This window comes from Mobula hypostoma, chromosome 23, assembly GCF_963921235.1.
Source record: "Mobula hypostoma chromosome 23, sMobHyp1.1, whole genome shotgun sequence".
NCBI lineage: Eukaryota > Metazoa > Chordata > Chondrichthyes > Myliobatiformes > Myliobatidae > Mobula > Mobula hypostoma.
In genome coordinates, this window is record NC_086119.1 from 22305268 (window position 1) to 22320183 (window position 14916).

Below are 14916 nucleotides of genomic sequence, written 5' to 3' on the forward strand. Positions count from 1 at the left end.
CAAAGCTTTAGGGTATTAGGATGTGAGTCATTTGCTCCAGTATACTCAACTTATGTCCTTTTTTTTATCATCACAGTGTTTATGCAGCTGATCCTTTTGAGTTTCTGCTCAATGATGCATCCCATGGCACTGATGATATTTGGTCATGCTAATGGCATTGAATGTCAAGAATAGATAATGAGACTTAATTCAGATTAATTTATTTATCACATGTACATCAAAACTTGCTATGAAATGCGTAGTTTGAATTAACAACCAACACAATCTAAGGATGTCTCATCCTCCCTTTAGAATACTTTTTTTTTGGAATGTATCTGTCCTGCACCTTCTGACTTGCTCCCAGAAACACCAGCCATTGCTGTTCTGCCATCATCCCTGCTCATGTTCCCCTCCAGTCCAGCTCCTCTCTCATGCCTCTAGTTCCCTTTCTTCCACTGTAATACTGACATATCTGATTTTAGCTTCTCCTTCTCAAATTGAAGGGTAAATTCTGTCATATTATGATCACTGACTCCTAAGGGTTCATTTGCCTTAAGCTCCCTAATCAAATCTGGTTCATTGCACAACACCCAATCCAGAACTGTATTTTCCCTGGTGGGCTCAACCACAAGCTGCTCTAAAAAGCCATCTTGTAGACATACAACAATTTCCTTCTCTTACAATCCAGCACCAATCTGATTTTCACAATCTGCCTGCATATTGAAATCCCTCCTGACAATCTTAACATTGTCCTTCAAACTGGCCCTTTCTATCTCCCATTGCAATTTGTACCCCGAAGAACATACCACTGACCCTGGACCATTCTCACTACACTAACTACATATATACTAATAGATGAAGCAAGATAGGAACTTACCAGAAACTTATCTTTGCGTTCACCTCTTTTTGCCAAATTATCAGGTTTGGGTTCCTCCTCTTTTTTGTGATCAACACTTACTTGTGCATATGTCCTGTTGTCAGAAGACGTTAGTGTAACTTTATTGGAATTCCTCAGAGATGCCGATAGTCTATGAGTGCAAGTTTTGATCATCAGACAGGAATTTATTTTTGGTCTCATAGTCTTTGCTGTAATCAATGCTGTCAGCTGTTTCTTGCTATCATGAGGATAGAATCTATTGCTTAAGTCCTAACAAAAATAAGTCTCTGCAATGATCCAAATCTCAAGAGCAAGCCAAGTTAGATAATCCACTTGGTACTTCTGACTGAACTTGTTATTGTTTATTATTGTCACATGCAGCAGGGTGCAGTGAAAAGCTCTTGTTTTGTGTGCCATCCAGACAGACCATACCATACATAATTATATCGAGGTTACAAAAAGAAAACAAAGGCAGAATATAGTGTAGCAATTACAGAGAAAGTGCACTGCAGATAAACAAATAAAGTACAAGGGCCACAATAAGGTAAATTGGGAGATCAAGGGTTCAAGAGTTCATTATTTAGCAATATATATGAGAAATGTGGAGCTGTCTTTGAGTTTAGTGGCATGTGTTGTCAGGCGTTTGCATTCTTCTGCCTGGCCAGAGAAAGAAGAGAGAATGATGGGTAACAAACTAGTTAATGAAGATTTAATCATATGGTAAGACCAGTTGGTTGTCAGATTGCTGTCATTTCATGTATTTAAATTATCACTTCGCCAGATGATAACTGCAATGACGATAAGCAGTTAACTCATCTTTCTGTTCTGTGACTGAGCGCATTAGATACTGATGTACTCTACTATGGTAAACAGTTTTAATTAGCTTTATATTATAGTAGATGAACTGAAAATATGTGATAATGATTTTATTTATTATGTAATCCATTAGTCAGTTATTAATTTGTTTTAATTGTCTTTACAGCCAGAAGAAAAACAAAAGGCAGCTCAGCAATTTAACAAACTTCAGGCTGCTTTGAAGGTGCTTGGGATTTCAAATGAAGAACAGAAAGCTTTTTGGCACATCCTGGGTGCCATTTATCACTTGGGGGCGGCAGGTGCCACGAAAGGTATTTGGTTGAACTCATTAAGGTTTGATAGTTTAGTTTTACTTTGGTCTATTTTAGTACCATTTACTTGGCAGGTATTTCATCATCATATTATTTAATGACGCAGTTGGACGAGCATTGAGCAAATATGGAAGACTGGACATTGACCAGTCTTCTCTTATATTAGAATGAACAGCCAGTTCTTTGGTGGTTGGGATTGTGGTTGGAATGGGTGCAGGATATAGGACAGATTTTATGGTGACAGTTGAATTAGCCAGTCTTTTGCCGAGGTTGGGTAGAGGAGGAATCGACCAGTTTTCCCATGTTGGCAGAGGATTGGTGGAGTGGTGGTTGGTGGTGCACTTGGGTGGTATAATTATTGAATCAGCCATTGTCTATTAATAGCCAGGGTGGGTGAATGGAGTAGGGTCATTAAGAACATCACATGAATACATGGCATGATCTCTGGGGGAGATGAATAACAGTTGTTACGTACCCCGTAACTGGGTTGCCAAACCAGCAGAAATGGATCACTCAGTTGGAGTCTGGAGTACTAGAACTAAGAAAGTTTTATTAAAGAAACAAGCAACACAGTAATCGAAAGGATAATAAATGCAACAATTCAACAATGATAACCACACATGTGCACAGAATTAAGATAACAGCATCAATCAAGCTCTATCGTTGTCTAGGGGTAAATGACCAATTTCAAAATGACTCAAAGTTCAGTCCAGTTTGTAGTTCAGTTCGCAGTAATCGTTGCCATGGCGGTGGACAACGTGGGGGAAGAGAGAGATAGAATAGGAACAACTCATCATTCAGAACGGCTTCACTCACAGACCAGCAAGATGGCTCACAGACCAGCGAGATGGTTCACAAACAGCTTTTGGGCGGGTCCTTGGTGATGTCACCTGAGGTCACCGACTGTGACCCCTCCTCCAGATGCGGTCGATCCTCTGCAGTGAACCCGGCACCCAGGCAAGGGCGGACACACACCGGGTTCCCGCTGATCGTACCTTTCCACCCTGGTCGTTGTCTGGCACTTCTCACCCACTCGTGAGAAGCGTACCGCTTCCAGGGTCTCGTTACCCCGGGTGGCGTGTGTGTCTGTCTTAGCGAACCTGTCCCTTTTTATCCCCCTGCTGGGGTATCGCCTGTCCATCACTTCAAACAGTTCAGGGCTCAAAGGGGGGAGCTGCTCCAGACAGCTCTTCCTCCCACATCCCTTCATTACACATCTCCAGACGCTGCTCCATTGTTCCTTATCTCTCCTTCCCCTGAGGGCAGGTGGCAGACCAACTGCTGATGCCACTGATGCTAGCCCAGGCCAGCAAACATCTTAATTTTATGTGTATTCTCGTAACACTTCCCCCCTTTAAGGATTTTTACCGGGAGGTAAAAATTACAAACATGACTACATTATCTGATACATACACAATATACATCTTTAACAGTTATTTAGCTAATACAGAGAATTTGAAATTGTCAACACCTTGACAGACAGTCATCACATTTTCTGTTCCTTTTACACGTGTTATTAATAATCCCTTAGACCAGGCTCCAACTCAGCAAACTTCATAGTGGCCAAAAACACTGATGAATTGCGACCAATGTAACCTCTTATTTGGTTTTGTCCCGGACCACAACAACAAGGGTCGTCCCATTCCGACTCAATTTTCCCTCGCAAGGGCTTAGTAGGAGGGGGACGGGTATTGACCGCAGAGTTATTGCAAAACTTCCTGCAGTACCCCACCATCTCCAAAAGCCTTCTGAGGGCCCTCTTGTCTGTCGGGGTTGGGAGGTCAGCGATAGCCTGCACTGTAGCTTGCATCACTGCCAGCTGCCCCTGTGTCACCACAATTCCCAGGTAAGTGACATTCGCGTGGCCGAATTCATTTTTTCCAAGGTTCACTATCAAGCTGGCTTCAGACAGCCGTGTTAAATTGCCAATACACACCTCTGTGTTCATCAGCCCTTTTGTCACTGAATTACTCGAAAAATATGGGTGTTGTTTACTTGGCCGCCCTATTGTAACCGACATAACCCAACGTCCCAGTTCTTTGCATTTCCTCGGGACAATCAAACACATGGGTGCGAGTCGTTTAATTACTCCTTCGGGGATTAAGGGAGAGACCTTATCAGTAGACCTGGCCAAAACAATAGCCTTCTCCCATCTGACCGATCCCATCCTAATCTTTTCAAAATGGTTTTTTCCTCTTATCAAGGGGCCCCTAGCTTCATTGATTTCCACGCTAACACCGACTAGGTTTGTTAGCATATCAAAAGCCGGTGACCGTCTCAGTTCGCGTCGGTCATGATCAATAACATTTTTCCCCCTGGGCAGCCGGTAACTCTCTTTCATGATTCCACCAACTGTTTCCTCCAGCACCGCAAAATGTCCACCGGGGGGTACCTCGTGGGCCATGTTAAAAACCTCATCCCCATAACTCTTTTGCACCACCCCCCACTCCTCATCTGCGGATGCTGTACTTGATTTCCCTTTCTTCCTTAGCACTTCCTCATCCGCACAATAGCTTGTCAAGGCTGTGTCAGAGAGAGCGGTCTCGGCAAAAACCATCAGCCCCTCGTCTCGCTCTTGCGTCTGCACAAATTCTTTCCTGGCTACTGCTACGTCCGTCCCAGCTCCCTCACTACCTCTTATCTCACTACACCCTGTCTCATACAAGGTTGGCAGAAATGTTTCAGCCAAATTCACCAACGCGGGCGGGGCCTCCATGCTGGCAGGCTGACCCGTCAATCTCACGACTGGGAACACGATTCCTCCAGCGATGTCATTACCGAGCAAGACTTCCACGTCTTTCATCGGTAATTCGGACCTCACCCCGATCGTGACTAGTCCAGAGACCAGGTTGCTCTGTAAATGTATCTGGTGCAAAGGGACTGACTCTGTCCCTTCCCCAACACCTTTGACCTCTACCTCCCCAGTCTGGGTCTCTGAGCTAAACTCTAATACACTCTTCAGTATTAGTGACTGACACGCTCCTGTGTCTCTCCAGATCCGTACTGGAACTGGTTTTAACCTCTCCTTCACTGACACCAGTCCGGCCGAGATAAACCTCTCGCGCCCTTCCTGGACTTTTTCAGACCTGTCCTTCCCTAGCGGTTCGCTTAACAGCTCAATACAGCCATTCAAAATTTCCGCTTTTCCTTTCCCCGTCTCCTTCCTTGGGGCAAAGCACCTGGACGCAAAGTGTCCGACTTTCCCACAATTATAACAGACGACCCCAGGAGACTTCCTACCAGACTGCTCCCGGTCTACCTTATCCTTTTCACTAGTCCCCGGCTTACTTTCTGACTTTTCCGGCGGACTCTCCCCGCCGTCCTGACTACCCTTCTGGTAGCCTTTACTCGGGGCAACCTTCATTTTATGCGTCAACGCATACTCATCCGCTAACTTAGCAGTTGCGGCTAACGTGGCTGCCTCTTTCTCATCGAGGTAGGGTCTCATACCCTCAGGGACACAACCTTTAAACTGCTCAATCAGAACCAGTTGCAGCAGTCTGTCATAATCCCCCTCTACCCCTTTCGAGGCGCACCAACGCTCACAATATGTTTGCATCTCACGAGCAAACTCCAAATACGTGCGGTCCCACCGCTTCCTCGCATTCCGGAACCTCTGCCGGTATGCCTCCGGGACCAACTCATAAATCCTGAGGATGGCCTCCTTCACCACCTCATACTTCTGGGCATCTTCCGGGGATAAAGCGGAGTAAGCTTGTTGGGCTTTCCCTTTCAGTACACTCTGAAGTAAGACAACCCACTTATCCCTCGGCCATTCCTGACTCATGGCCACTTTTTCGAAATGGAGAAAGTACCGATCCACATCGGTATCGTCAAATGGGGGAACCAGCCTAACCTCCTGGGTCGCCCGGAACCCTCCACCTTGGTTCGGCACGAGCCCCTGCTCGGCCCTTATCTTTAACTTCTCCAGCTCAAATTCCCTTTCCCTCTGTTTCTCCTCTCTCTCCAACTGTCTGTCCCTCTCTCTCTCTTCTCTCTCCAACTGTCTGTCCCTCTCTCTCTCTTCTCTCTCCAACTGTCTTTCTCTCTCTTGCCTTTCTACCTCTTTCTCTCTCTCCCGCCTTTCTAACTCTCTCTCTTTCTCCTGCCTTTCTAACTGCCGTACCCGGAACTCGTGCTCGAGTCTCAGTTTTTCAAGCTGTACCTGTACCGCGTCTCCAGCAGGTTTTTCAATAGACACCTCCCCCAGCTCACCTTGGGGAAACACACCTTTAGATACATAGTGCTCTACAATAGCTCTGTGTATCTCCTCTCTCCTCATTGTCGACTTCACCTTAGCAAGATTCACCCGTTTTGCCACAGCTATCAATTCCGATTTCCTGGCATCCTCTAATGCCTCCAAGGTCGGCGCCTTTATAAATTCCTCAACCTCCATTTCTGCTGTTTGTCTTTTCTTTCTTTCGGGAATTTTAACCCAATCAATTTACTCCGTCCCAAATTTAGCGTTCAAAATCGCGGACGAGAACCCCACTTATGTTACGTACCCCGTAACTGGGTTGCCAAACCAGCAGAAATGGATCACTCAGTTGGAGTCTGGAGTACTAGAACTAAGAAAGTTTTATTAAAGAAACAAGCAACACAGTAATCGAAAGGATAATAAATGCAACAATTCAACAATGATAACCACACATGTGCACAGAATTAAGATAACAGCATCAATCAAGCTCTATCGTTGTCTAGGGGTAAATGACCAATTTCAAAATGACTCAAAGTTCAGTCCAGTTTGTAGTTCAGTTCGCAGTAATCGTTGCCATGGCGGTGGACAACGTGGGGGAAGAGAGAGATAGAATAGGAACAACTCATCATTCAGAACGGCTTCACTCACAGACCAGCAAGATGGCTCACAGACCAGCGAGATGGTTCACAAACAGCTTTTGGGCGGGTCCTTGGTGATGTCACCTGAGGTCACCGACTGTGACCCCTCCTCCAGATGCGGTCGATCCTCTGCAGTGAACCCGGCACCCAGGCAAGGGCGGACACACACCGGGTTCCCGCTGATCGTACCTTTCCACCCTGGTCGTTGTCTGGCACTCCTCACCCACTCGTGAGAAGCGTACCGCTTCCAGGGTCTCGTTACCTCGGGTGGCGTGTGTGTCTGTCTTAGCGAACCTGTCCCTTTTTATCCCCCTGCTGGGGTATCGCCTGTCCATCACTTCAAACAGTTCAGGGCTCAAAGGGGGGAGCCGCTCCAGACAGCTCTTCCTCCCACATCCCTTCATTACACATCTCCAGACGCTGCTCCATTGTTCCTTATCTCTCCTTCCCCTGAGGGCAGGTGGCAGACCAACTGCTGATGCCACTGATGCTAGCCCAGGCCAGCAAACATCTTAATTTTATGTGTATTCTCGTAACACAGTAAAGGTGGACAGCTTGGTCACAGTGCTGACGAGAGATTGGATCAGAGAAGAGAGAAAAGATACAAGTCCATGATAGACATTATTGATGCATAAATTGTGTTGATTTTTCTTTAAAAGTAGTTGTTCTCCCCCCCCCACACCAGCTGTCATAGATTTCTGAATGGTTTAATTTTCCCATTTTCTACTGTTTGTTTACTTTGTAATTTATAGTTATTTTTTGTCTTTCCACTATACTCTTGCTGCAAAATAGTAAATTTCACATCATATCAGACAGTAGTAATAAACTGGATTCTGATTCTGTCAAATTTAATGATTTACCTGATTGGATTCTGGAAAGGTCACAAGCATGATTTACTCAGAAGTTAATTTTCAGTAACACAGGCTAAAGATAAGCAACACTTATACTATTTATTTTCTGGATAACAGTTGTCTGTTAGTTTGCTCATTCAAAAATAACAAGAAAAACAAACAGATCTTTTATAAGAAAGAACACAATTGGAACAAAAAAAACCCTCAATTTTAATGCAATGGACAAGCTGGTCACAGTATTGCTAAACTTCAGTTATTAAGGATGTGTCATTTGGTCAAAGTCCCTAAAAATGACTTTCTGCTTTTGAGTGAGCAGTGGCTCACCCTTATTTTAAGTAGCTCAAAATTAATATTTTCTTTAATTATGTAGTTCCTGTAATATAGTTCCCAATTGTTATCCACACACAAAAAAATTCTTGTGCTGGAAGTTAACCTATCTCAGCCCTTCAATTAAATATTTTAACGTGGACTTGTATTCACAATTTAGTTTTTTAAATTTAAGCTTTAAACAATTTTTAAAAGGAATGAATCCTACAAAAAATTGATTTATTATATTTTTCCAAATATAAATGAATAGAGATTTTTCAAATTATTTCTTCTTATCGGGGAAGAGCGAAATAGGACTAAAAATTTATGGCAGGTTCTGTTTAAAATGTTCAAGACAAAATAGCACTAGTGTTGACGTTGATCAAATATCTTTAGTAAGTTTCAGAAATCTTCAATGCGCTACTGAAAGGGAAGTATTTCTAAGAAAATAGAAGCTGATAATTCATATTGATACTTGATGACGCAATCGGCAATCACCTCTGATCTGGGCCGACATTTACGTGCCGGGCGGCACCTGATTAATTAGCTTGTTTATTTCGGCTTTTTTCTTAAAGATGTGCTGGGTGCGCTCCGGATACCGCTGCACCCCTGCATGCTCCGAGGCCTGGTAGTGGTCCGTGGTCTGGAGGTTGGGGACCACTGACCCTGCTGGGTTTCTCCTGCATTTTATATGTGTTATTCTTGATTTCCAGCATCTGTAGAATTTATAATAAAAAGCTGCTAAATAAACAAAGATGGTTGTTGATTAGCAATAATCTAATTAAATGGTGAATAAGCTAATCTGCTGCCTATGCTTTAATGAGAATTGCTGACCTGGTTAAGGTTCTGGACTGCAGTAATGTAGAAGTATATGGGTACGTGTGTACTGATTTTCAAAAAGGAAGGCTAGGGAGAAGCATCTTGAAATATTGCAGTCACTTGAAGTGAGAAAGAATATCTCCTGAAGCTACTTTTGTTATTATGTAATTCCCCCACAAGATGGCACTGCAACAAAGTGTTTTAAGGGTTTCATTTAATCCATGGTTATTTGATCATATAATTTGATAGAAAGATCTTTGAAACCTTGTTGTGCATACATTGTCCAATTCTCTCCTCATTCTAATTCAAAGCCATTTGTGGCCCTCACATTGCATTTACTGCTCAACAGTGAATAATAATTTTAGTGTGTTTTTAATTTTTGGTATATTAAACTATATGTTATGCATTTATTTTTTCTTCAAATAGGTAAAAACTAAACACAGTTGCATTTTTTGAACTACAGTGTTATTATCTTTGAATTTGTGGTTGTAATGAGGCTGAAATTGAGGGTACTTGCTGTCATTAGTGTGTAATGTAAAGCAGCTTCTGTCTTCTCTATATGTAAAGCTAAATATGGAAATTTGAAATTTGTATTGAGGACTCCCATGCTCCTCTACATACATCACGTCCTTTTGCATTCTTTACAGATGCAATCAATATAATATCAATGATTTAATGAATGTGCACTATTATGAAACAATGAGGATAATAAGCTTTCCTGAATGAATCTGAATAAAATTTTACTGTTTATTTTTAAATATTTTACTTTACTTCAATCATGTGTGTATATCTCTTTACTTCCTTTTCTTTAAAATAATTAAAAGTTAATTACATTCTTTTGCTGCATGCTTTATTGTCTGATAATTCTTTAGCTTATTTCACTGCTCAGATGTGGATGATTTCATTGTTCTTGGATGTCACAGTTACTATAAATTACTGCCAAAATAAATGTTGGGATAAAGAAACCAACAACACAGCTTCTTACAAAGATTTAGCATGCTATCTTGGAAGCTGATGTCAAGCAATATTATTTTGCTGTTGACAATGACGTATGGGCCAATATGTGTGGCCATTTTTCAATGCTTCTATTAACTTTATAGGTATTAGTTATGGCTTATTTTTAAAGAAGTTGTGCTAACTTCATTGCTTGATCAATTTTGCTCTCTAACAATTGAAATTGCCAAAGAAGATTTCTGACCAGTATGTATTTTCTCTTAATTGTTTGATGGTCGATAATATATTTTGAGTTTTAGAATTTGATTGTCATGTGGAACTGCAATCTGAAATCCTGGTCTAATATGTTAATCATCAATTCTAGCAACTACAGTATATTTTTTTGTGGGAACCTGTTGATGTAGATGTGATTGCTGGGAAAAGTGGTTAGCCATGGGAAAAGTGGTTAGCCATGGAAAGCATTATCCTGCATGTTTAGAACTGCGGTGGTGTTGTGTTAACTGCTGAATTTTAAAAATGGAACTACCTTCTAACACTTTCTTTTTGTTTGCATGTTGCATGCTGTTCCATTGCAACCCAGATGGTGATGAAGGTAAACGAACTGTTCATTGATTTGTATTTTCTGGTTTTCATTGAAATGTTGTTACTTTGCTGTATAGCCTTGGTCTTCATAGAACTAGAATGTTTTTAAACTTTCTTTCATCTTTCACCCTGATGTTAACCAATTATTCATCTAATATATTCTGCAAAACCAACTAATGCTTGTAATGTTATAACTTCATTTTTACTGCAGGTGCAGACTTTCAAATATTTTATTAAAATTGACTGTTATTATGAATGGTGGTCAGAACCCCAGATGAATACAAGTTTATGATTACTAGAGAAGCTAGTTTCTTTAATGCTACAAAAGTATCTGACCCCCCCCCCTCCCCAACCCCAACTTATTTTGGCTAAATTAGATTTGAATTAGATTAGGCCATACAGGCTGTTAAATTGGGTTTATTATTTCAGTTGGATTGCGGCTGATCCATTTTAACTGCCTTAGCTTTCAGTCCTTTGATTTATTTAACAAGAATCTATTGACAGTTCTTGAAAGTTCCAGTTTTCAGAATCAAATCTTTTGTGGGAAGGATACCCAGATTTTTTCTGACCATATAGTTAGTAAAAAAAATGATTACTGATTTCCCTCCTAAATAACCTTGAATCAATTCCCTTTGACAAACATTTTAAACATTTAGTTCGGATTAACTCATGGTTTCTGGATTCCTTGGAAGCCACTTATCCATCTTGCCCTTCTCTGTGATGTCCTTCATCTCTAGAGTACATTGAAGTTGAATATATTGGAGTGAACTGCAAATCTCTGCAGCATCATGTAGTGTCCTGACAATGAATCCTAGGGATTTGAGTCATAGAGATACACAACACTGAAACAGCACTGTACTGCGTGGGCACAGGAGTACATTCAGCCAGAGACTCATCCCATCAAGATGCAGCACTGAGCGTCATAGGAAGTCATTCCTGCCTGTGGCCATCAAACGTTACAACTCCTCCCTTGGAGGGTCAGACATCCTGAGCCAATAAGCTGGTCCTGGACTTATTTCATAATTTACTGGCATAATTTACATATTAATATTTAACTATTTATGGTTCTATTACTAGTTATTATTTATGGAGCAACTGTAATGAAAACCAATTTCCCCTGGGATTAATAAAGTATGACTATGACTATTTTATGGGCCAGCTGATCCATGCCAAATGATACCCCAATCTGAGCCTGCATTTGGCCCATATCCTTTCTGGACCTTTTTTCATTATTTTAGCTATGGAAATGTCTTTTAAACTTTTGTAATTATACCTCTTTCTACAGCTTACTCTGACAGCTGGCTCCAAATGTCTGCCATCTTCTATGTGGAAATGTTTTCCTTTCAGATTTCTTTCAATCTTTCCCATCTCTAGTTTTAAATTCCCCTACCTTAGGAAAAAGATGTTGGTTATCTACCTTATCTATGCCCCTCATGATTTAATGTACTTCTCTATATGATCTGTAAAACTCGAGCTCCAATCCTGGTGCTATCCTCATGAATCTTCTGCACGTTTCCATCTGAATGACATCCTTCCTTATAGTTGCACAACCAGAACTGCACGTAATACACCAAATGTGGTGTCATGAAACACTTGTACAGTTGAAAAGCCAAACAAAACAAACAAATTCTGGAAATCTAGTAACTGTTTTATTATCCTCAAATACCATTTAGTTTTCTCTCTCTTCGGGTCTGCCCAAACTGAATACTCCCAGCACTTTGATTTTATTTACAAATTCTTAGTTATTACATTTCCAGAGCTCTCGGCCTCTAAAGTTAAGGTTATCAGGTGTATGAAAATTCAAATATTGTCAAGTTCCCTGAAAAGTCCCATTGTATAATGTCATCATCCTTTTTTTTAAATCATTGTTGTGTCTATTACCTTGAGCTTCCTTTCTCTTCTACAATTGAGAAACCAACATTGATTATATGACTGCTTTTCAGAACTCTTCCATTCAGTCTGTAAAGGTAACAATGGGCTTCTAGTTCCCTTTAACTTGCATTATCCACCCAGTTTGACTTTTATGTTTTGGCATTCTACACAGTTACATTAAAGCCCAACATAATAGTGGCGCTAACAGCGTCAAGGTAATGTAGCAATTAGCTCCATGCTGTTCCTGCTGAGGACGTCAGAGTTCGGAGTTCAATTCCAGCGTCATCTGTAAGAAGTTTGTATGTTCTGCCTGTGAGCATGAGGGCTTCCCCCAGGTGCTCCAGTTTCCTCCCATGGTCTAAACATGTTCCGGTTAGTATTTTAATTGGTCATTGTAAATCGTCCTGTGATGAGACTAGGGATAAATAAGTGGGTTGTTGGGCGGTCTGAATTGTTGGACTGGGAGGGCCTGTTTGCGCTGTATCTTGAAAATAAAAAAAAAGCTCATGAAATAGTATATTGTAGCTCTTGAGACTTATCAAATTTACTAGTTGGAGGGATGTGGGACGTGTGCTGACGGATGGGATTAGGTGTCATTAGCTTAATTTATTTGGCATCACAGGCCATTACTAGTGTGTGCTGTTCTATTGTACATCTATATTCTTTGTCTAGTTCTGATGTACTTATAACATTAGTTGAGTTTTACGCTCTATAGATGTTGTCACATTTGCTATGTTTTTTCAGTATTTTGATTCCTTTCAGATTTCCACTGGCTGCTGTATTCAGCATATTCCTTTGTTTCCTTTTCTCTTCCCTAACTGCCTTCATTGATCCATTAACTAGATGTCACTGAAAGCATTATGTCCGTTAGACACTGTATGGTCTGCATTCTATGTGAGATATTGTCTATCGCAGACATTGCCTTTGTCCTGCCCCCTCAGTAACTTAAACTTGTTTTTCTCCTTTTCAGTTCTGATGAAGGATCTGAGTTATTAATGTTTTTACTTCATAATGTGTTGTTTTATAAATTAATTTATAAAATTAATAACAGATAATTCAATAATTCCACAGTTTTCAGGACCTATGTTTATTCTATCATCTGCAGATTTTTGCTTTTCAAACATTTTGTGATAATTTCACCAGGGGTCTGAAATGATTGAAGTTGATGGCTTGTCAACAATTTGTAAATAACAACTAATGGCTAGAAACAATTATTAATAAAACTCAAACCCTGCAAATGTAAAACAAAGGTTTCTTCGGACATCATGTTTCTAATTCCTTGTTGCTAGAAAATACTCAATCTTTTTAAGTCTAAAATAGTATTTCCCCATATTAAAAGTTATATGCTATAGGATTGTATATTTGTTTTCAATATTCCTTTTATTTCTTGCTTCTATGTAGCCACTATCCCTTCCTGGACCAGACATGTGATAAATATTCTACAACTCTATGATTTTGCTGGCCTGTTACTGTTGCCTGTGCTCTGTATTTCATTGACTTTACCTAATTAAATCTGGAAGGTGTATTTTGCTTGTCCAACCATTCTCTAAGCTGAGTAATGGGAGGTCCATAGATAATGTAATGAAATAATTTGCTTGGTCCAAAATACCCTGCCCACAAAGTTTCTGTGAAAGTCTTTGCTGGCTGGCCAAGCTCTCATCCTTTGCCTTGCAGTGGTTTCCTGTCAGAGTCCTGCAGTGCTTCTGAATTTCTCCCACATTCAGAAACAAAGGCCATTGACAGTAGAATTCTTTTTGAAATTTAAAAGGTCATTTATAATACTTTAAATTTGAAATAGTGAGCAAAAAACAAATAATTACAAAGTAAGTAATTTTTCCCTAAATTCCATTCAATTGAATGGGCTTGCTGATCCTTTGCCAGACCTAACTTGGGAAATTGCAGTGAGTTTCTTCTCCACACTTAACTCAGTGTATAGCCATAAAATGACTGACAGAACTTGGCTATTACATTTGTGACTTATGACTGGCACTTATGCTGAGAAATGCTGGCATTGAAACATACCAAAACCTGGTTTTGGTGACGTCATCGTCCAGAATGGCAGCTGAAATCAGTAGCTCCTCCGGAAAAACGCATATATTTCCCCGTTAATCCATCAAATATAAGATCTTTCGAAAATATCTAAATTGATAAGGGGGGCAAGAATGGGGAAAAAGAATGGAGATAAAAAAAGCATCACTGCGGGGCCTATGGACGAGAGAGGTGCAACGCACGGCTCTCCTACCTGAACACGTGCTAGCGAGGCTGACGATGGGCCTCGTTCAGGCGAAGTGGCAAATATGATAAAAATTCTGGAAGAGATACGGGGATTCCAAAAAGATATAAAACAGCAACTCAATGATATCAAGTCAGAGCTCGCCAACGTCAATCAAAAAATAGCGGTGGCAGAGACTTGAATTGAGAAGGTGGAAGATCGCGTGCAGAACGTGGAACGGATACCAAGTAGGACGATAAAAATATTAAATCAACAAGAAAGTAAACTGGTTCACCAGGAGAGAAGATCATGACGGAAAAATATCAGAATATACGATGTTCCCGAAGGAGTGGAGGGTTTGTCTATGCTGGAGTTTGTAGGAAAGTTGCTGCGGGATGCGCTAGAGATTCCCTCCACTATGGAGCTTGAAATTGAGAGGGTACATCGTGTGCTCGTCCTGATCCTACTGGAGACAGAGAAGATAAGCCACGCTCAGTAGTA

General features: G+C 40.9%; 1 protein-coding gene across 14 annotated transcripts in view; it reads left to right on the top strand.

The window, feature by feature from the left end:
- myo18ab (myosin XVIIIA b) overlaps positions 1 to 14916 on the top strand; it is a 249946-nt gene that overhangs the window by 131442 nt on the left and 103588 nt on the right. For all 14 annotated transcript variants that reach the window (XM_063031923.1, XM_063031926.1, XM_063031928.1 and 11 more), the window contains one exon: positions 1839 to 1983. In XM_063031923.1, the coding sequence (XP_062887993.1) occupies positions 1839 to 1983 (145 nt within the window). The remainder of the gene's footprint in view (positions 1 to 1838; positions 1984 to 14916) is intronic.